At 36.3% G+C, this 14,698-nt stretch overlaps 1 protein-coding gene across 1 annotated transcript in view; it reads right to left on the minus strand.

The window, feature by feature from the left end:
- The window catches only part of LOC117402568 (2-oxoisovalerate dehydrogenase subunit beta, mitochondrial-like), a 98,393-nt gene that overhangs the window by 55,660 nt on the left and 28,035 nt on the right, over window positions 1-14,698 (minus strand). The window contains exon 4 of the mRNA XM_059024794.1: window positions 11,371-11,468. Coding sequence (XP_058880777.1) covers window positions 11,371-11,468 — 98 coding nt within the window. The remainder of the gene's footprint in view (window positions 1-11,370; window positions 11,469-14,698) is intronic.

The following is a 14,698-nucleotide window of genomic DNA, read 5'->3' on the forward strand; positions in this document are numbered from 1 at the left end:
AGAAACAAAATGAAAACAGGTTTAAGTTTCACACTGTTTACCGCTCGACTGCTCGGAAGCAGAGCACCTCATCTGCCTCCTTCTACTCAGCAGCCCCGAGCAAACTGACTGCTCCCCTTTTATACCCTGCACCTGGCTCTAATTTAATAATGATCTCCAGGTGCAGGGAATAATTAAGCAATAAAACAATTAATGGCACTGATTAACAATAAAGCAAAATACAATTAAACAATAACAAAACTAACAAATTAAATTAAACAATAAAATAACACAATCAAACAATAAAGCCCAATACAATTAAATTAAACAAATGTACATTCCGCACATGTTTTTTCTTCAGGGAGGCTTTAACCCCCTCCCTGCTGTCTTACAATATATATATATACATATATATTTTTTAACGTATTCTCATTTTGTTGATCACTAATGAACACTTTTGTACTGTGGGTGTTATCGAGTGATATACAAATTGCCTTATATTTTTTTGCACCTCTATTAACATTTTTTAGATATATATATATATATATATATATATATATATATATATATATACACATATTTTCATAACTGTGTTGATAAATTAACATCAAAACCAAATTAGCAGCATGGCATATAATAATCAAAACAGTTATGAAAACTTATTTCTACATGTCAGAATATAACTTGTATCCATCAGTCTTTTTATACAGTAATTATTCTTTTTTTATTCAAACCATGGGCAACCACACAGATTAAAGATAGAAGACCTGCTCAAGACTTGGTAGCAATTTAAGTAATGATTACATTTTTTTATGTTTACTGGTCTACTGTGGGATATACTGTAGCAAACTTTCCATATTATATCATCCAATCGTCCTAAGTGGTCTGGTGTGCTGAACCAACTATTTTGTTTATCCAGAAGCTGGCTGCCTTGCCCCTTTACTGGGATGCTCCAGATACCAGACAATTGAAAATTCTATAGTCCTTTAGAGCCAGCAAGAAATTTGACATTACAAAACAAAAAATATATAAAAATATGTGTTTTCAAATTACATTTTTCACAGTATGAAACTGCAGCATTAGCTATGGAAGCATCTAAATGTTACCAGAGATAGTAATTGCATTTTCTGCTTGTAGACTGTTAATGACAGCTGGATTGACCGGACGTGGATGATGCTGCAATCCAGGATTTAATTACAGGCTTAATGGCCTGAAATACGTCTGTGACCTATTTACTATTTACATACAAATCTTGCTGATATGCTTATCAACCTATTAGCTATAGGACTGCATCTGAGCGCACACTATCAGTGTAATGCACAAGCACATTTCAGAAATAACCCAATAAAAGGTTTGTGGCAGGGCAGAAGCCCTGCTGCTATAAACAGTGTGCGTGTGGTAATGTAAGATCGGCAGGGATGGGCTTAAATCTGTGCCTGTTTTATTTGTTTGTTTGTGTAATAAACATGGGCACACAAGCTTGAACTGCAGCTTTCCCTCACTCTGATTCTTATTCCTGAAGCTATCCTTTCACAAGGTTACTTCACTGTTATGCAACACACAGTAATTCAGAAATCCCACAAATATTTATTCAGCCATTTCAATGTGCATGCCTCCCTTCTGTTACTGCTATCCAAGACCATTTTTACTAATCATCTATGGTTTTACTTATTAACAGTATTACTAATCCAACCTATTGAAATTGTTGTGCCACCTGTATCAAATATAACAAAGTACTCCATGAATAGATCCTGGTAATAGTTTCTAGCATGTTGTGGCTGGTATTCATTTAAAATGACGTCGCTTCTATCCTTATGGACGGCTTAAAAGAAGTTTTGAATACAGCGATAAAAGATAATTTGTTAAAATCAATAATCTTCTACAATTTGTACATGTTTGTTTTTGTAATTTGGAACTCATTTAATGAAGCTATAAGGATAAAAGCAGCATAAAATATCTTAAGCTTTTATTGCTATGCTTTACTAATCTCTGGAGGATGGGATAATGTCCTGGCTGCCTCTTTGGAGAAGCAAATTACCCACTGCATTATATTTTGTAATTATTCAATAAAATAAACTCTTTCAAGTCGACAAGGAGCAACAGTGACATCTGCTGCCACATACTGTATGCGAAATATTTTAAAGTCTTTAGAACAGTGCTTAAAAAACCAAAATCAGTTATAAGAGCTTATGGTGATTAAAAGTAGCTTTTAAAAGTACTGTAGGTACGATGCCAAAGTCCTGTAAAGTGTGCCGTGTGTCAAATAACATAAGTGGGCAACATTAAATTACTTTAACCCAGTCTCCCATCCAAGGTGGGTGTGAGCAGTGGTATGGATTAAATTTAAAATGTCAGAATATGAAACATTACAAGTATCAACTAAACCCAATGTCACCCAAGTCACTGCTATTCTCGGAGGATGTGACTGTTCTTAGTTTTGACTAGCCTGTTAAGTGCGACTTTCTATTCTTCTATGTAAATTGCACTAACAAAAATAATTCATTTTATTGAAATACTGCAGTCACCGGTCTCACTCAATGCATTTTTATAATGAGGGTAGCTTTAAGGACTAGCTGTATGTGCCATTAGTAATTGTCAACATTTTGCTGTATTCTAAGAAATCATTGAAATACACACATGCTGAGATTTTGATGTCAATAATTAGAAAACTACCCACAATTTAACTGTGTGACTGTAAAATAATACTTCAACAAAGAATGTATAAAGGACAAAAAATGAAACCATTGGACAGCCTTCACACTGTAAAACCAAAACCAAAAAAAAATAAAAATAAAAATAAACAAATACTTTCTCGAAACGTTTTGAAAAAAACTCATGTTGGAGAAGCTGCCGAGAACAGTTCCTCCTTGTGAGAGCAGACAGTGAGCTGGCAATGTTAGCCACAAAGCACTGATACTGCCGGCTGGGACTACTGGTGGGAATCTGGCCATTGATCATGCACAGCAGGGGAGGTCTCCTTTTCCATTCTGGGAGGACAGCTAATCTCACTGTACAACTGGGACAGCCCCTTTTACCTAAAATGACCCGCAGTTGACAATGAAGGAAGAGAGCATAATAATCTAATATGGATTCAATGAGCATTTAGAAGGTAAACTAAAGACCTGTTGCCACCCAGGATAAACATGTTGTTACAGTTTAGCACTGTTGTAATCTGTCTTGGCAAAGGAGTGAAATTCCTCTCATCAAGTCCCATCTCAGCCAGCAACCGCTGCCATCTAGATCATAGTGACTAACCAACTTATTTAATCTTCAATCAACTGACTGAAAACCTCACTAGTTTTCTGTCGGCCTAGACAGCAACCTAGAAACAGACAAAAACTGGTTACTGAAGAATTTTTTGAGAGCGATTAACTAGCCTCAATATATCAGGCACTGACGCAATAAGTTACATTAAGTAGGACAGAAAGAAACGAAAATGCCTGTTAGGTTTGCACAGCCTCCAATGTTTACTTTTTTAAAGCGTACCCTGTAAATCCTGGAATAATTCTAACAGGATATGAGGATCAAGTTGTAGCTTAATAAAAGCCATTTCACTTGCCTCTCTAAGTGACTCTGTTAACCACAAATAGGCAGAAAGGGTGGTATTGTGAGCTCATACTCCCGCATGCATGTGGAATACATTTCCTTTGGATTATCCTTTTTTTATTAATTTTTTATTTACTGTCACCTGTCATGGTGCATAGTCGGGTGAAAAAATCACAGATTTAGTTATTCTAAGGCTTTTCCCAGAATTTAAATGGCACATCCTTTATATCCTTTATCTGCGAATTTCAGGGTTACTCATGTATTTCAATATCTATTTGCTCTGTGACATATATCAAACAAAGCAAATGACTATAGGCTCCATCTCTGCTATAAACAACACTGCAGCATGCAAATGTTTCTGAGGTAGAAAGACAATGTCTCTTATACTTTGCTAAGCAAGTAAGGATTGGTGATCCTTCTTTAATGAATACTTTATGCTACAAGCTTTCAAAAGACCATGTCAGTTAGGAGTAGGTGGGGAAGTACAGGTCATGACAAGAGACCAACAGAACGTGCAAGCATCCTTTGTGACAGACAGAATCCACGTCATGGCACAGCACTGGAGGGATGTTCCGCTTTATTCAAAAGGAACCCTTCTCAGAAGCAGCAACACTGAACTTTTGTCCCCGAGTGTTAGCTAAGCAAGTAAGGCTTGGTGATCCTTCTTTAACAAATGAACTTTATGCTACAAGCTTTCAAAAGACCATGTCAGTTAGGAGTAGGTGGGGAAGTATAGGTCATGACAAGAGGCCAACAGAACCTGCAAGCATCCTTTGTGACAGACAGAATCCACGTCATGGCACAGCGCTGGAGGGATGTTCTGCTTTATTCAAAAGGAACCCTTCTCAGAAGCAGCAACACTGAACTTTTGTCCCCGAGTGAAATGTATGCGATTAGAGCGTACATTAAATGTAAGAGGATTAAAAAATTAACCTTCAGTTACCCTACCAGTTCCATTCCTGAGAAACCTCTCAATGCAGCCTGTGCATCATATCGCAGCATTTCAAACTCATCTGATTCCCAGTAGCTTATTTTAATATATTTTTGCTGCGGAAACAGATAACGTTGTTCAAAACAATGGAAGTGTGTTCCGACAGATTGTAAGATAATCATTTGATGAACCACAGTATAGATGACACCAAAATAGCTACTGCTTTAACTCTGCACTCTTGCAACTTCTGCTAGGAATCTTACTAAAGCTGAATGCACAGCTATGGCCAAAAGTTTTGCATCACCCTATAAAATTAACTAATCTTGCTTCATAAAGTCTAATGAAACCTGCTGAATAATGCTACATTAACATATTCAATTACATGCCACTTTGTACTTTTCCGTATACTTAATGAAAAACTGACAAACTGAAAAATGTGATATTTCAAAATCTAACTTTATTATGGCTTCCGGTAGACTTTTGTGGTATCATTTTGTTTGATTACATGATGTTAAATAAAATATCTAAATGATGTGTTTTTTTTAAACTAAAATTCTAGGTGCTGCAAAACATTTCACCATAGTTGAAAATAATAGTGTGAATACCTCACACAATTCTTTATAGTGATTTTGCAAAACAAATCATTAGTTAGCCATGACAAACAGTCCTAAAAAAAAAAAAAAAAACTCCATATTTATTTTATTCCTAAATACTAAGAAGGAGAAGAAGAAGAAGAAGAAGAAGAAGAAGAAGACTTGTACAGTTATGGAAGTGTGTGTGACATTTGGAGCAAAACATTGAGAAGTGCAAGGTTATATCTACTTGCATTCTTGTTAATTGGGTTTTGCATCCAAGTTTTGTTCTGATTTCTTGTTGTAAATGTTATTCTAGATAAATCAAATGGTTGTTATGTGTTACATATGCTAGTTTAATAGTCAAAAGGAGACCAGAGAAAGACTGAGGGGTTTCTAAATGCTTCCAGTAACAGAATATAAAACTGCTGCATCTAAAAATGATATAATTTTTTTCCCATTAAAACTCCTATCATGTCCAATTTCATTTGCAAAGTGTTTCAATTTCATTCTGACAATTTATTCATAGTCCTGGAAAAACAAACACAAATGTACTGTACTTTATAGTTTAATGGGGACCTCTAGTGGCAAAAGTCTACTGAGCAGGACATGTACTAACAGATGGGACTTGATTGCAGTCTATAAAATCATAAATGGAATAGTTAACCCAAGGTACTACTTCAAAGTTAGCATAGAGAGTATAACACACATTTCATGAGAACGCTGTCTGTGTCTAAAATGTCTTTAAACTTCTTTTTAATTTTTAGTTTTAAAAGGGAGGCCAGTTATTAATTATGTTTAATAATCTACAGCTCTTCCTGATTTGGTTGATGGAATGATGCATTCCCGGCTTTGCTCTGTAACTTATTTAGGATGTACAGACATCGGCTGAACAAACTCTGTACACCAAGGTCCCTTAACTGGCCAGCAGTAGTGTTTTTACAGATCACTGAGAGGCATGTTGGCCTGGACACACAGTGCACTGGTCTTCTTTAAGAAGAAAATATAGAAGTCAGGGTCAATTTCTGTTTTTCAGTTGCAATTTTAATTTCCAGTTCCTTTTTAAAATCAATTCCCTTTCAATTCCAACAACAATTTTCAATTCATTGATCAGCAATTAGCAGTATTCTGTTAAAAAGAGCTTCTCGCATTCTCTAAAATATCAATTCCAATTCATTCAAAGGAATTGGAATTGGAATTGGAATTAGATGTGGGTATTGATTTTAAAAAAGGAATTGGAATTGAAAAAACAGGAACAGACCCCAACCATTTGAGCCCTGACAAAACTGGAAGTACCCAAGCATTAACCAGGAAACCCTGCTCAACTCTTAATTACGTTTCGAAACACAATTTTTCTATGCACTCCAGGAATTGAACACTACATTAATACGTTCTGCCCAAAAGAGGGGACATGGCCTATGTCCTCATAAAGTAGATTTTATCAGGGTTTCCTACGGGACACATAACACTATGAATTCCTAGTAAGTTTAGGATCCAGTCTGACACCACTTTATGTCTCATGTGCAGCAAATTGAGAGTCAGGTTACAGGTGGGGGTCCCAATACCCCAAACATTTACAGAAAATTGGTAAAGGACATTCAAGAAAGTTATGCTAATGGGATGTTATAATCATCCAGCTTAAGAAAAGCAAAATTATTTCAAAATGTAGTCTAGCCAGCACCTAAAAATATAACTTTACAGCATACATATTTAACCTCTCTGTAATGAAAGACACTGTATAATATGAAGGCTGTTGTTGTTGTTGTTGTTGTTGTCTGCCTACAGTGCTTATGTAGATGCTCCCGCACAAATCTGCCACATTCACATCACATACAACTAAAGTACTATACAGTACAACTCCTTGCAGCCTAGCCTTCAGAATAAACACCCACTTCATATGGGGAAGTGATAAGGCACTGACTTACCCAGAACCTTAGCTTGCTAAAGAATCTGGTCTTATATCTAAAAATGGAACAGTTGCTAGACTTGTTATTGTAAATAATGAGGAGTCCTAAATGGTCTTTCTCAAAAGTATTATTTTGCCGAATACAGTATACATCGTTGACATGATAAACATTTATTTACTTTTAAACATTGTGACACCTGTGGCCCCTGCGCCAGTAGAAATGCAGTTAAAATGAACAAACATGGGCAGTCCTCATTATATCATTTAAAAACAGACATATTCATTCACTATACCTCTCATTAGGAATATAAATTACAGGCACAATACATAGCAAACATTTCACTGTGAGTTTATAAAGGGGTAGGACAAAAAAAAAAAAATTCTTTACACAATATTCTGAATAGTCCTCAGTTTGGTTCATTTTTTTAGTAACATTTTTTTCGTGAGTAAATCAGGAAGCAACGTACAATCAATGTCAATGACAAAAAGCAGCCAGGAGAGCAGCCGCGCATGTAAAAGTTTACAACAGTATTCCCCATGCTTTCCCCATGGTATGTACCATAGTGTACCCTGGTTTGCCATGTTTATTAATATGCTTTACCATACCTAGCAGTGCTTTACAGTGCTTTCACTATGCTTTTACACTCATTTTACTATGGTAAAACTTTTATAAGGGCAATGCAATGACCATAACACATTTTCTCCTGTTGTGAGCAAAGCAGAATGTGAGGTGATATATACCAGAGACCTGTTTAGATATTGCCCAATCACTTGAAAACAGGCAGTGTGCATGTGCTGTGGCAATTGAGGAATAGAAACACAACAGCACATGATTTCTGCTTCTGAGAGAAACGATGTACACACTAACTTGCTTACTGTCAAATAAGAAGCAGGGTAAATTCATAGTCGCTCATTGACAATATGTCTGGTTGGTATCGGTTTGGTTTTCATTTTTATGAATGTGGTTGGTTTGCTTTTGAGAAAATCATGTTGAATCCTAGCTGTTTCCAATTTTCTGTCCAATCCCTGGGTTACCAGGCGAATCCTGGTCAGACCCAAGGTATTTTCTTTGTTAATAATCAGCTAATCCTCTCTGGCTCCTAGCCGTCACAGCAAATGCTGTCTAATAATATATTCAAAAAATAAGCCTGGACAAACAGGAAATGCTAAATTGATGTGTTGGAACTGGATGCTGCCCACATCATTTGATAAAATGATTTAATGAATAAAAAATATATATATATTAAATTGACCTTGTTCACTTACACAAATCAAATACAAAATAGTAGAGCATCTTACCTTACAGACTGTATCTGTGTCCCAAGGCAAAATCGTCTGCAGGTCTATGAGTTCACAGGATACTGCAAGCTTTTTCTTTCTCTTTCTTGGGCCATATTTGCCACCTCCCTCATAACATGAACCTATTAAATATATATATATATACAAATAACATACACAAGTTTAGTACTAATGCAGCTGTCAGCTGTTGCAGGTAAAAGGGAGTTTATTTTTCAAACTGATCATTTCAAGAAGGGTGAAAGAAGAAAGCACAGAAATGCTTGACCCCTACCCTGACACCAGTAGCCTGCTGTGTAAAAAAACTTTTAGGGAATTACAAATTCAATGTATTGCTGATTTTCAGTACTAGTTGCTTGCTATATGTAATGTAGCCGCATACTACAGTGTATTGCCAGCAACAAAAAACAAACTACACTGTATAAATAACAAGAGCCCCTTCCTTCCTAGGAGTGGAAATTATTATCTGGCATATCGAGCTTGAAAAATTCTTACCCTGCAAAAATTCTGACTTCATCACGTGCATAAACCCTGCATTCAGGATCAGATAACTTATCTTCCAGACTCAACAGTTCCCACAACAATCTTTATAATGGTATAAAGAGAAGTTATGTAAATTCTCTTTGTGGACAGGGATTTATCTTCCACTAGAATTTAGGAAAGCCAGATGGCAGACGCATTAGTAGAAAGCTGGACATACAGCTGGTTTACTGAATTTACTGTGACTGAAGCGATACTGAAAAATAACAAATATTGTAAAACAGGGTCTAAAAAGCATGACGGAACAAGACAGAACTAAACAGATGTCCAAAAAAAACTATGAATTGTGACTTCTGTTAAAAGGGTTCTCTACCTAAAGAAAAAATAAACAAAAAAAATAAAAATAAAAAACTACGTACTATTATGAATGCTTTTTTGTGAATGTTACTGGAAGCCTGGAGTAATTCACAGGGTATTTCACTAACTTACACTGACTCCATATTATTTCTGTGTATAGCCTTTAGATGTCCATATAACTAAATAAAAACTCCACTTAACTTAATTACTCTTTAGATTAGTTTAACAATTTAAATAATGAAGTACAGTTTAAAGCAGTGCCAGTCACACTTTGAAATGTTCTGTGTAATTCTTTGCTCTGTAGTAACTGATTTTTTAATTACTGCTAGTAATTACATAGCCTAGGTTGAGTCTAAACTGACATATTGTCAAACCAATAACAGTCATCCTTAAACCATCTGTGAACTTCTCAAGGCCCTATTCATTACACCAGTTATAAATCATACAGCGACTGTTTCTACTTTCCATTTCTATACAGACAGAAACAATATTTCAATATGTTACTGCCCAAAAGGAGAGGAAACCATTGGCCCATGATGGCCTTTTTTTAGGCTGTGTGTTTCTAATGTGCTGTACTTTATGGCACTACAGAATGTGTTGCAGAGCTTGCCTTGGAAACAGCATGGATTACATTTTTCACGATCAAACCATAAAAGTTTCTTTTTACAGATACACTTTGCAGTTTGAAAGCAAGGGAATACTTTAAAAGAATATGGACAGCGTCTTTGTTTAAACAGCCAAAAGGAAATCATTTTTGCATCCAATTACAAAAGAATGTGGATATCATTTGCAAAATTAAGAAATGTAAATTTGTCATTTAACTGGCAAGCATAGTTTTATAAGAGTATAACGTGCACACTGCGTATAACACTCACGGGGGTTGGTTGTATTATTTTTATAATGTGGTGCTTTAGCCCATCAAAAACATATAGCATGTATTACCCAGGTACACTGTGCACCTTGTATATAACGCAAAATATATAACATGAACAGATTTAAAATTTGTAAAAGGGAAAATGTTAAACTATAATGTGTTTTTTTGTGAACAAAAACATGCCTTCATCAGTGTTATCCCCTCCCAGGGATATGTTTGGAGAACTGAGCAGTGTAGGGATTTTATCTTCAACTCTGGCTTTTTAAAGGGCTCAACCATACACCATTTATCTGAAAACAGTGACAGAGCAAGTAATATTACTGTATTGTTCTTCAGACTATTTAAAGCTCACAGCAATTCCTTTGCAGTCTTACAAGTTTCAATTTTATTCTCATCCCTGTCTTCTTGTTGATAGGTAGAGTATGTTCTGAAGCAGAACTGCATTATCTTTACATTAAATTAGGAAACATTGACCACTGAATTGTTTTACTGCTCTTTCACTATACAGAAACATGATTAGTTTATTATGATTATCATCATTTTAATTATTATTATTATTGTAGATGCACACGTTATTTTTAGGAACTATGTTCATACCAGTGTAACAGGATAATATGTGGTTAATATACTGTGGCCATTCACCTACTCTCAGGGAGATGGAACAAGCTGACAGTTTGATGACACCTAACGTCTGCCTTATGACTAACTTACGGGGTGAGATTAAGTTCATTCTGTGTGGAGCAAGGGCATTACTTGGCAACTGGTTACACTAAATAATCAAATGATGCCAACATAAATGGGTGCTTGTTTTGAAAGCATTGAGCTAAGTTCGAATCTGCCTGTTGGGGTGCTGTCCTTGGTCATCTCACTCACAGATACTTGGTTGAGAATCTTTAATTATTTCTTACAAATATCTCTCTAATTGCTGCCTGCTTTAATAAAAAGACACATTAATTAACTGTCAGAGACCTTTCCTACAACATAAATGAAGGATTGAGCCATCTTAATCAGCCTTCCTGAAAAACTATATGTATAATATGCACAACATAGCTAGTGTGAAACAAATACTCCAGTGATCTGTGCAAATAAGGACCCCAAAACATTAATAATATTAATAATAATAATAATAATAATAATAATAATAATAATAATAATAATAATAAATACATGGTAATTTTATTGAGAAACTACAGGTTTGCATCATTTGTGTGAGCTGCAAAACCCTGTTGAGCCCCAAGCCCCCGGAAGGAAACCTAGAAGCTTCACATTATTCATTCTTTCTCCAAGGAGAAATAAATGCCACATTACTTCACGCTGCATGCCAGATTCTCCTCTCTGCTGCTCCACACCAATGAGGCCTCAAGGAAATGTATTTCTGAAGTAGTAGCATTAATAAGCCCCATGTGAAATTCAAATGATCTATACTGACCTGAGTGCCCCAGGCAACAAGTGTAACATCGCTTCCCTCTTGCAACACCTCAGCATGAGACAGGGGGATGTGGTAGGGTTCCACAGGGACCTGTTCAACTTAACATAGAAAAAATTATTACAATTATTAATTACTAAAATAAAAATAATTCCAAAAGACAGAAAATAATTAGCTTAGTGTGTTACAGACCGCCCTGCAAAGTTTACAAGAATCACATTGCATTACCTTTGCTACATCGCATGTTGTCTGGATCATAACACAACTGGGCAATGCATTTCTCCACATTTTTGCAGGAGGGAACTTGGTATGGATACACTGTGATCCTTAGAAGACAAAACCTTACTCTCCTGGAGAACATTTCTGAGTAAAAGTAAAAAAAAAAAAAAATAATAAAAATAATGCCCTAGTTTATTTACCTATGATGTGTGAATAAAAAATTAACTTTTTTTTTTTATATCGGGACTATGCTTGAAAAAATGATTACGACATGGACAACATCGAATAAAGCAAAGGTAAAAGAACATGTTTCTTGTAAGCACTGCTGGAGGTACTGTAACACTAAGTGTTTTGTGAATCATATAGTTTCAATGAAGTATACAAGCTTTACCTTGTACAGTTTTTAAATTCATGTTTGCTACTTTATAAAAGCTTGTTCATAATATTTCCCCCCAGGAGGAGAGGATGAGGTGTGTAAAGGCCATTTACCAGGCCAGTCAGGGAGAATGGATGAGATGGGAGAGTCTGGAACAATGCAAGACCTATGGACAATGGAACAGAGCAGGATCAGTTTACTCATCAGATCAATAAATGATGTTCTCCCATCACCACAGAACCTAAACCTCTGGGTGGGTGAACCTAAACCTCTCATGTCCTTTGTGTTCATCACCTGCAACATTAAGGCACATTTTGACAGGATGTAAGGTGGGTCTTAGTCAAGGACGGTTTACTTGGCGCCATGACCATGTGCTGCGATGTTTGGCCTTAGCATTGGAAGGCAAGCGTAACATGACCAATACGTTGCCACCAGTTCCATCAAAGCATTACACACAAAAGACAATATAAGACAATATACCAACCACCAAGAAAAGGTGTTAAAACCAAGCCTCGCCCAGGACAACTGGAAGCTGCTAGAGACTGGAAAATGCTGGCAGATGTTGGTCAACGGCTTATTTTTCCACCTGACATTGCCACCACTAACCTTCGACCAGACATTGTCTTGTGGTCTGGATCAGCATGCCTTGTTCATCTGGTAGAGTTAACAGTGCCATGGGAGGATGCTGTGGATGAGGCGTATGAGAGGAAGAAACTTCGGTATGCTCAATTAGCTGCTGAAGCGGAACAGGAGAGTCCAGGTCTACCCAGTGGAGGTGGGTTGTCGAGGATTTGTGGCACACTCTACAACCCAGTTTTTCAGAGATGTCGGGTTCAGTGGTCAAGAGTTGCGTCGCACAGTGAAAAACTTATCTGAAGCAGCAGAAAGGAGCAGCAACTGGCTGTGGTTGAGACGGAAAGATTCTGGCTGGGGAGGCAAAATAAGCTGATCCCTGGAGCCAGCATTACACTTCAGTCATCAACACCAGGCAGAAGGATAGCTACATCATCAGATGGAAAGAAACACAAATAGATGGAGATGCAGGTGGATCACATTAGTTTACTGTAAAGCCAAGTCTTAGTTGGTGCTTATCTTGGCGAGAGCCAAGTTCAAATCAGCATGAAGTTTTAACATCTATTCTCATGTAATGGACATCATTATTGTTATTTCTATTTGTCTTGCCAGACATCTATTAGTCTATAAAACAACCACATTTATTTCATATTTATTTCTCTGGTTCACTACAAAAGCTGCTGAAAGCTGTCCAAAAGAAGAAACTTGGCAATCTAGCTTCAGAAATAATTTCAACCTTGCAAAATTAAGTATTGGTACTTATTTCTTGTCACACAAAACTAAAGGTTGGGAGACCTTGTCTGCCAAATTTCTGTTTGATATTTCATTTACAAATAACCAGTACAAAAAACTTCTAATTCCATTTCAAACGAACCTACACAAATTGTTCAAGACTGATTATGGCTTGTGCTGACTCTAAAATGCATTCTATTACATTGACTGGTTATTCAACTATGCTACTGTGAAACACAATGAAACCTGTTTTGTTGTTGTTTTTGTTTTGTTAAAATAAAATAAAAATAATTAAAGCAAAAAAAACAGTCCGATTCAGTTCAAGTAGTTTCCTTCACTTTTCAAGTGCACATATTCATGTTGAATGATTTGTCATAAGTATTCTGATGACGAATGTTGAGCAACTGGTTTCTCCTCATAAACAGTGTAACAGGTTACAGTAGTCATTCATTTTTCATTAGTAGTTTTTCCGTTAATTCAGTGTTATATTAAAATAATGTGTTGCTCATTCACACCTCTACATTTAGAAACCAAGCTGCTGCAGAGGATTGTAAGTAATATTAAACAGACATTGGCCAGCATTAATTTGTACATAAGAACATAAGAAAGCTTACAAACAAGAGGGGGCCATTTGGCCCATCTTGCTCGTTTGGTTGTTTGTAGCTTATTGATCCCAGAATCTCATCAAGCAGCTTCTTGAAGGGGAGTTGGTTCCAGACCCTCACAATTCTCTATGTAAAAAAGTGCCTCCTATTTTCTGTTCTGAATGCCCCTTTATCTAATCTCCATTTGTGACCTCTGGTCCTTGTTTCTTTTTTCAGGTCAAAAAAGTCCCTTGGGTCGACATTGTCAATACCTTTTAGAATTTTGAATGCTTGAATCAGATCGCTGCGTAGTCTTCTTTGTTCAAGACTGAATAGATTCGATTCTTTAAGCCTGTCTGCATATGGCATGCCTTTTAAACCCAGAATAATTCTGGTCGCTCTTCTTTACACTCTTTCTACAGCAGCAATATCCTTTTTGTACCGAGGTGACCAGAACTGAACACAATATTCTAGATGAGGTCTTACTAATGCATTGTAAAGTTTTAACATTACTTCCCTTGATTTAAATTCAACACTTTTCACAATATATCTGAGTATCTTGTTGGCCTTTTTTATAGCTTCTCCACATTGTCTAGATAAAGACATTTCTGAGTCAACATAAACTCCTAGGTCTTTTTCATAGATTCCTTCTTCAATTTCAGTACTAGGAATCTGAAATATGTAGTTGCCCAAGGAAAGAGGTCGCTGACTTGTGTGGGTCTTGAAATGATGATTGAATTCAGGGCAACCTGTTTTCTGATAAATACGGAAATTCATTTCTGAAGAAAATAAATCAAGCAACCGAAAAAGAAGAAAAAAAGTGTTTATAAACAGATAATCTGCATCT

The sequence above is a fragment of the Acipenser ruthenus genome, chromosome 5 (genome assembly GCF_902713425.1).
Source record: "Acipenser ruthenus chromosome 5, fAciRut3.2 maternal haplotype, whole genome shotgun sequence".
Taxonomy (NCBI): Eukaryota; Metazoa; Chordata; class Actinopteri; order Acipenseriformes; family Acipenseridae; genus Acipenser; species Acipenser ruthenus.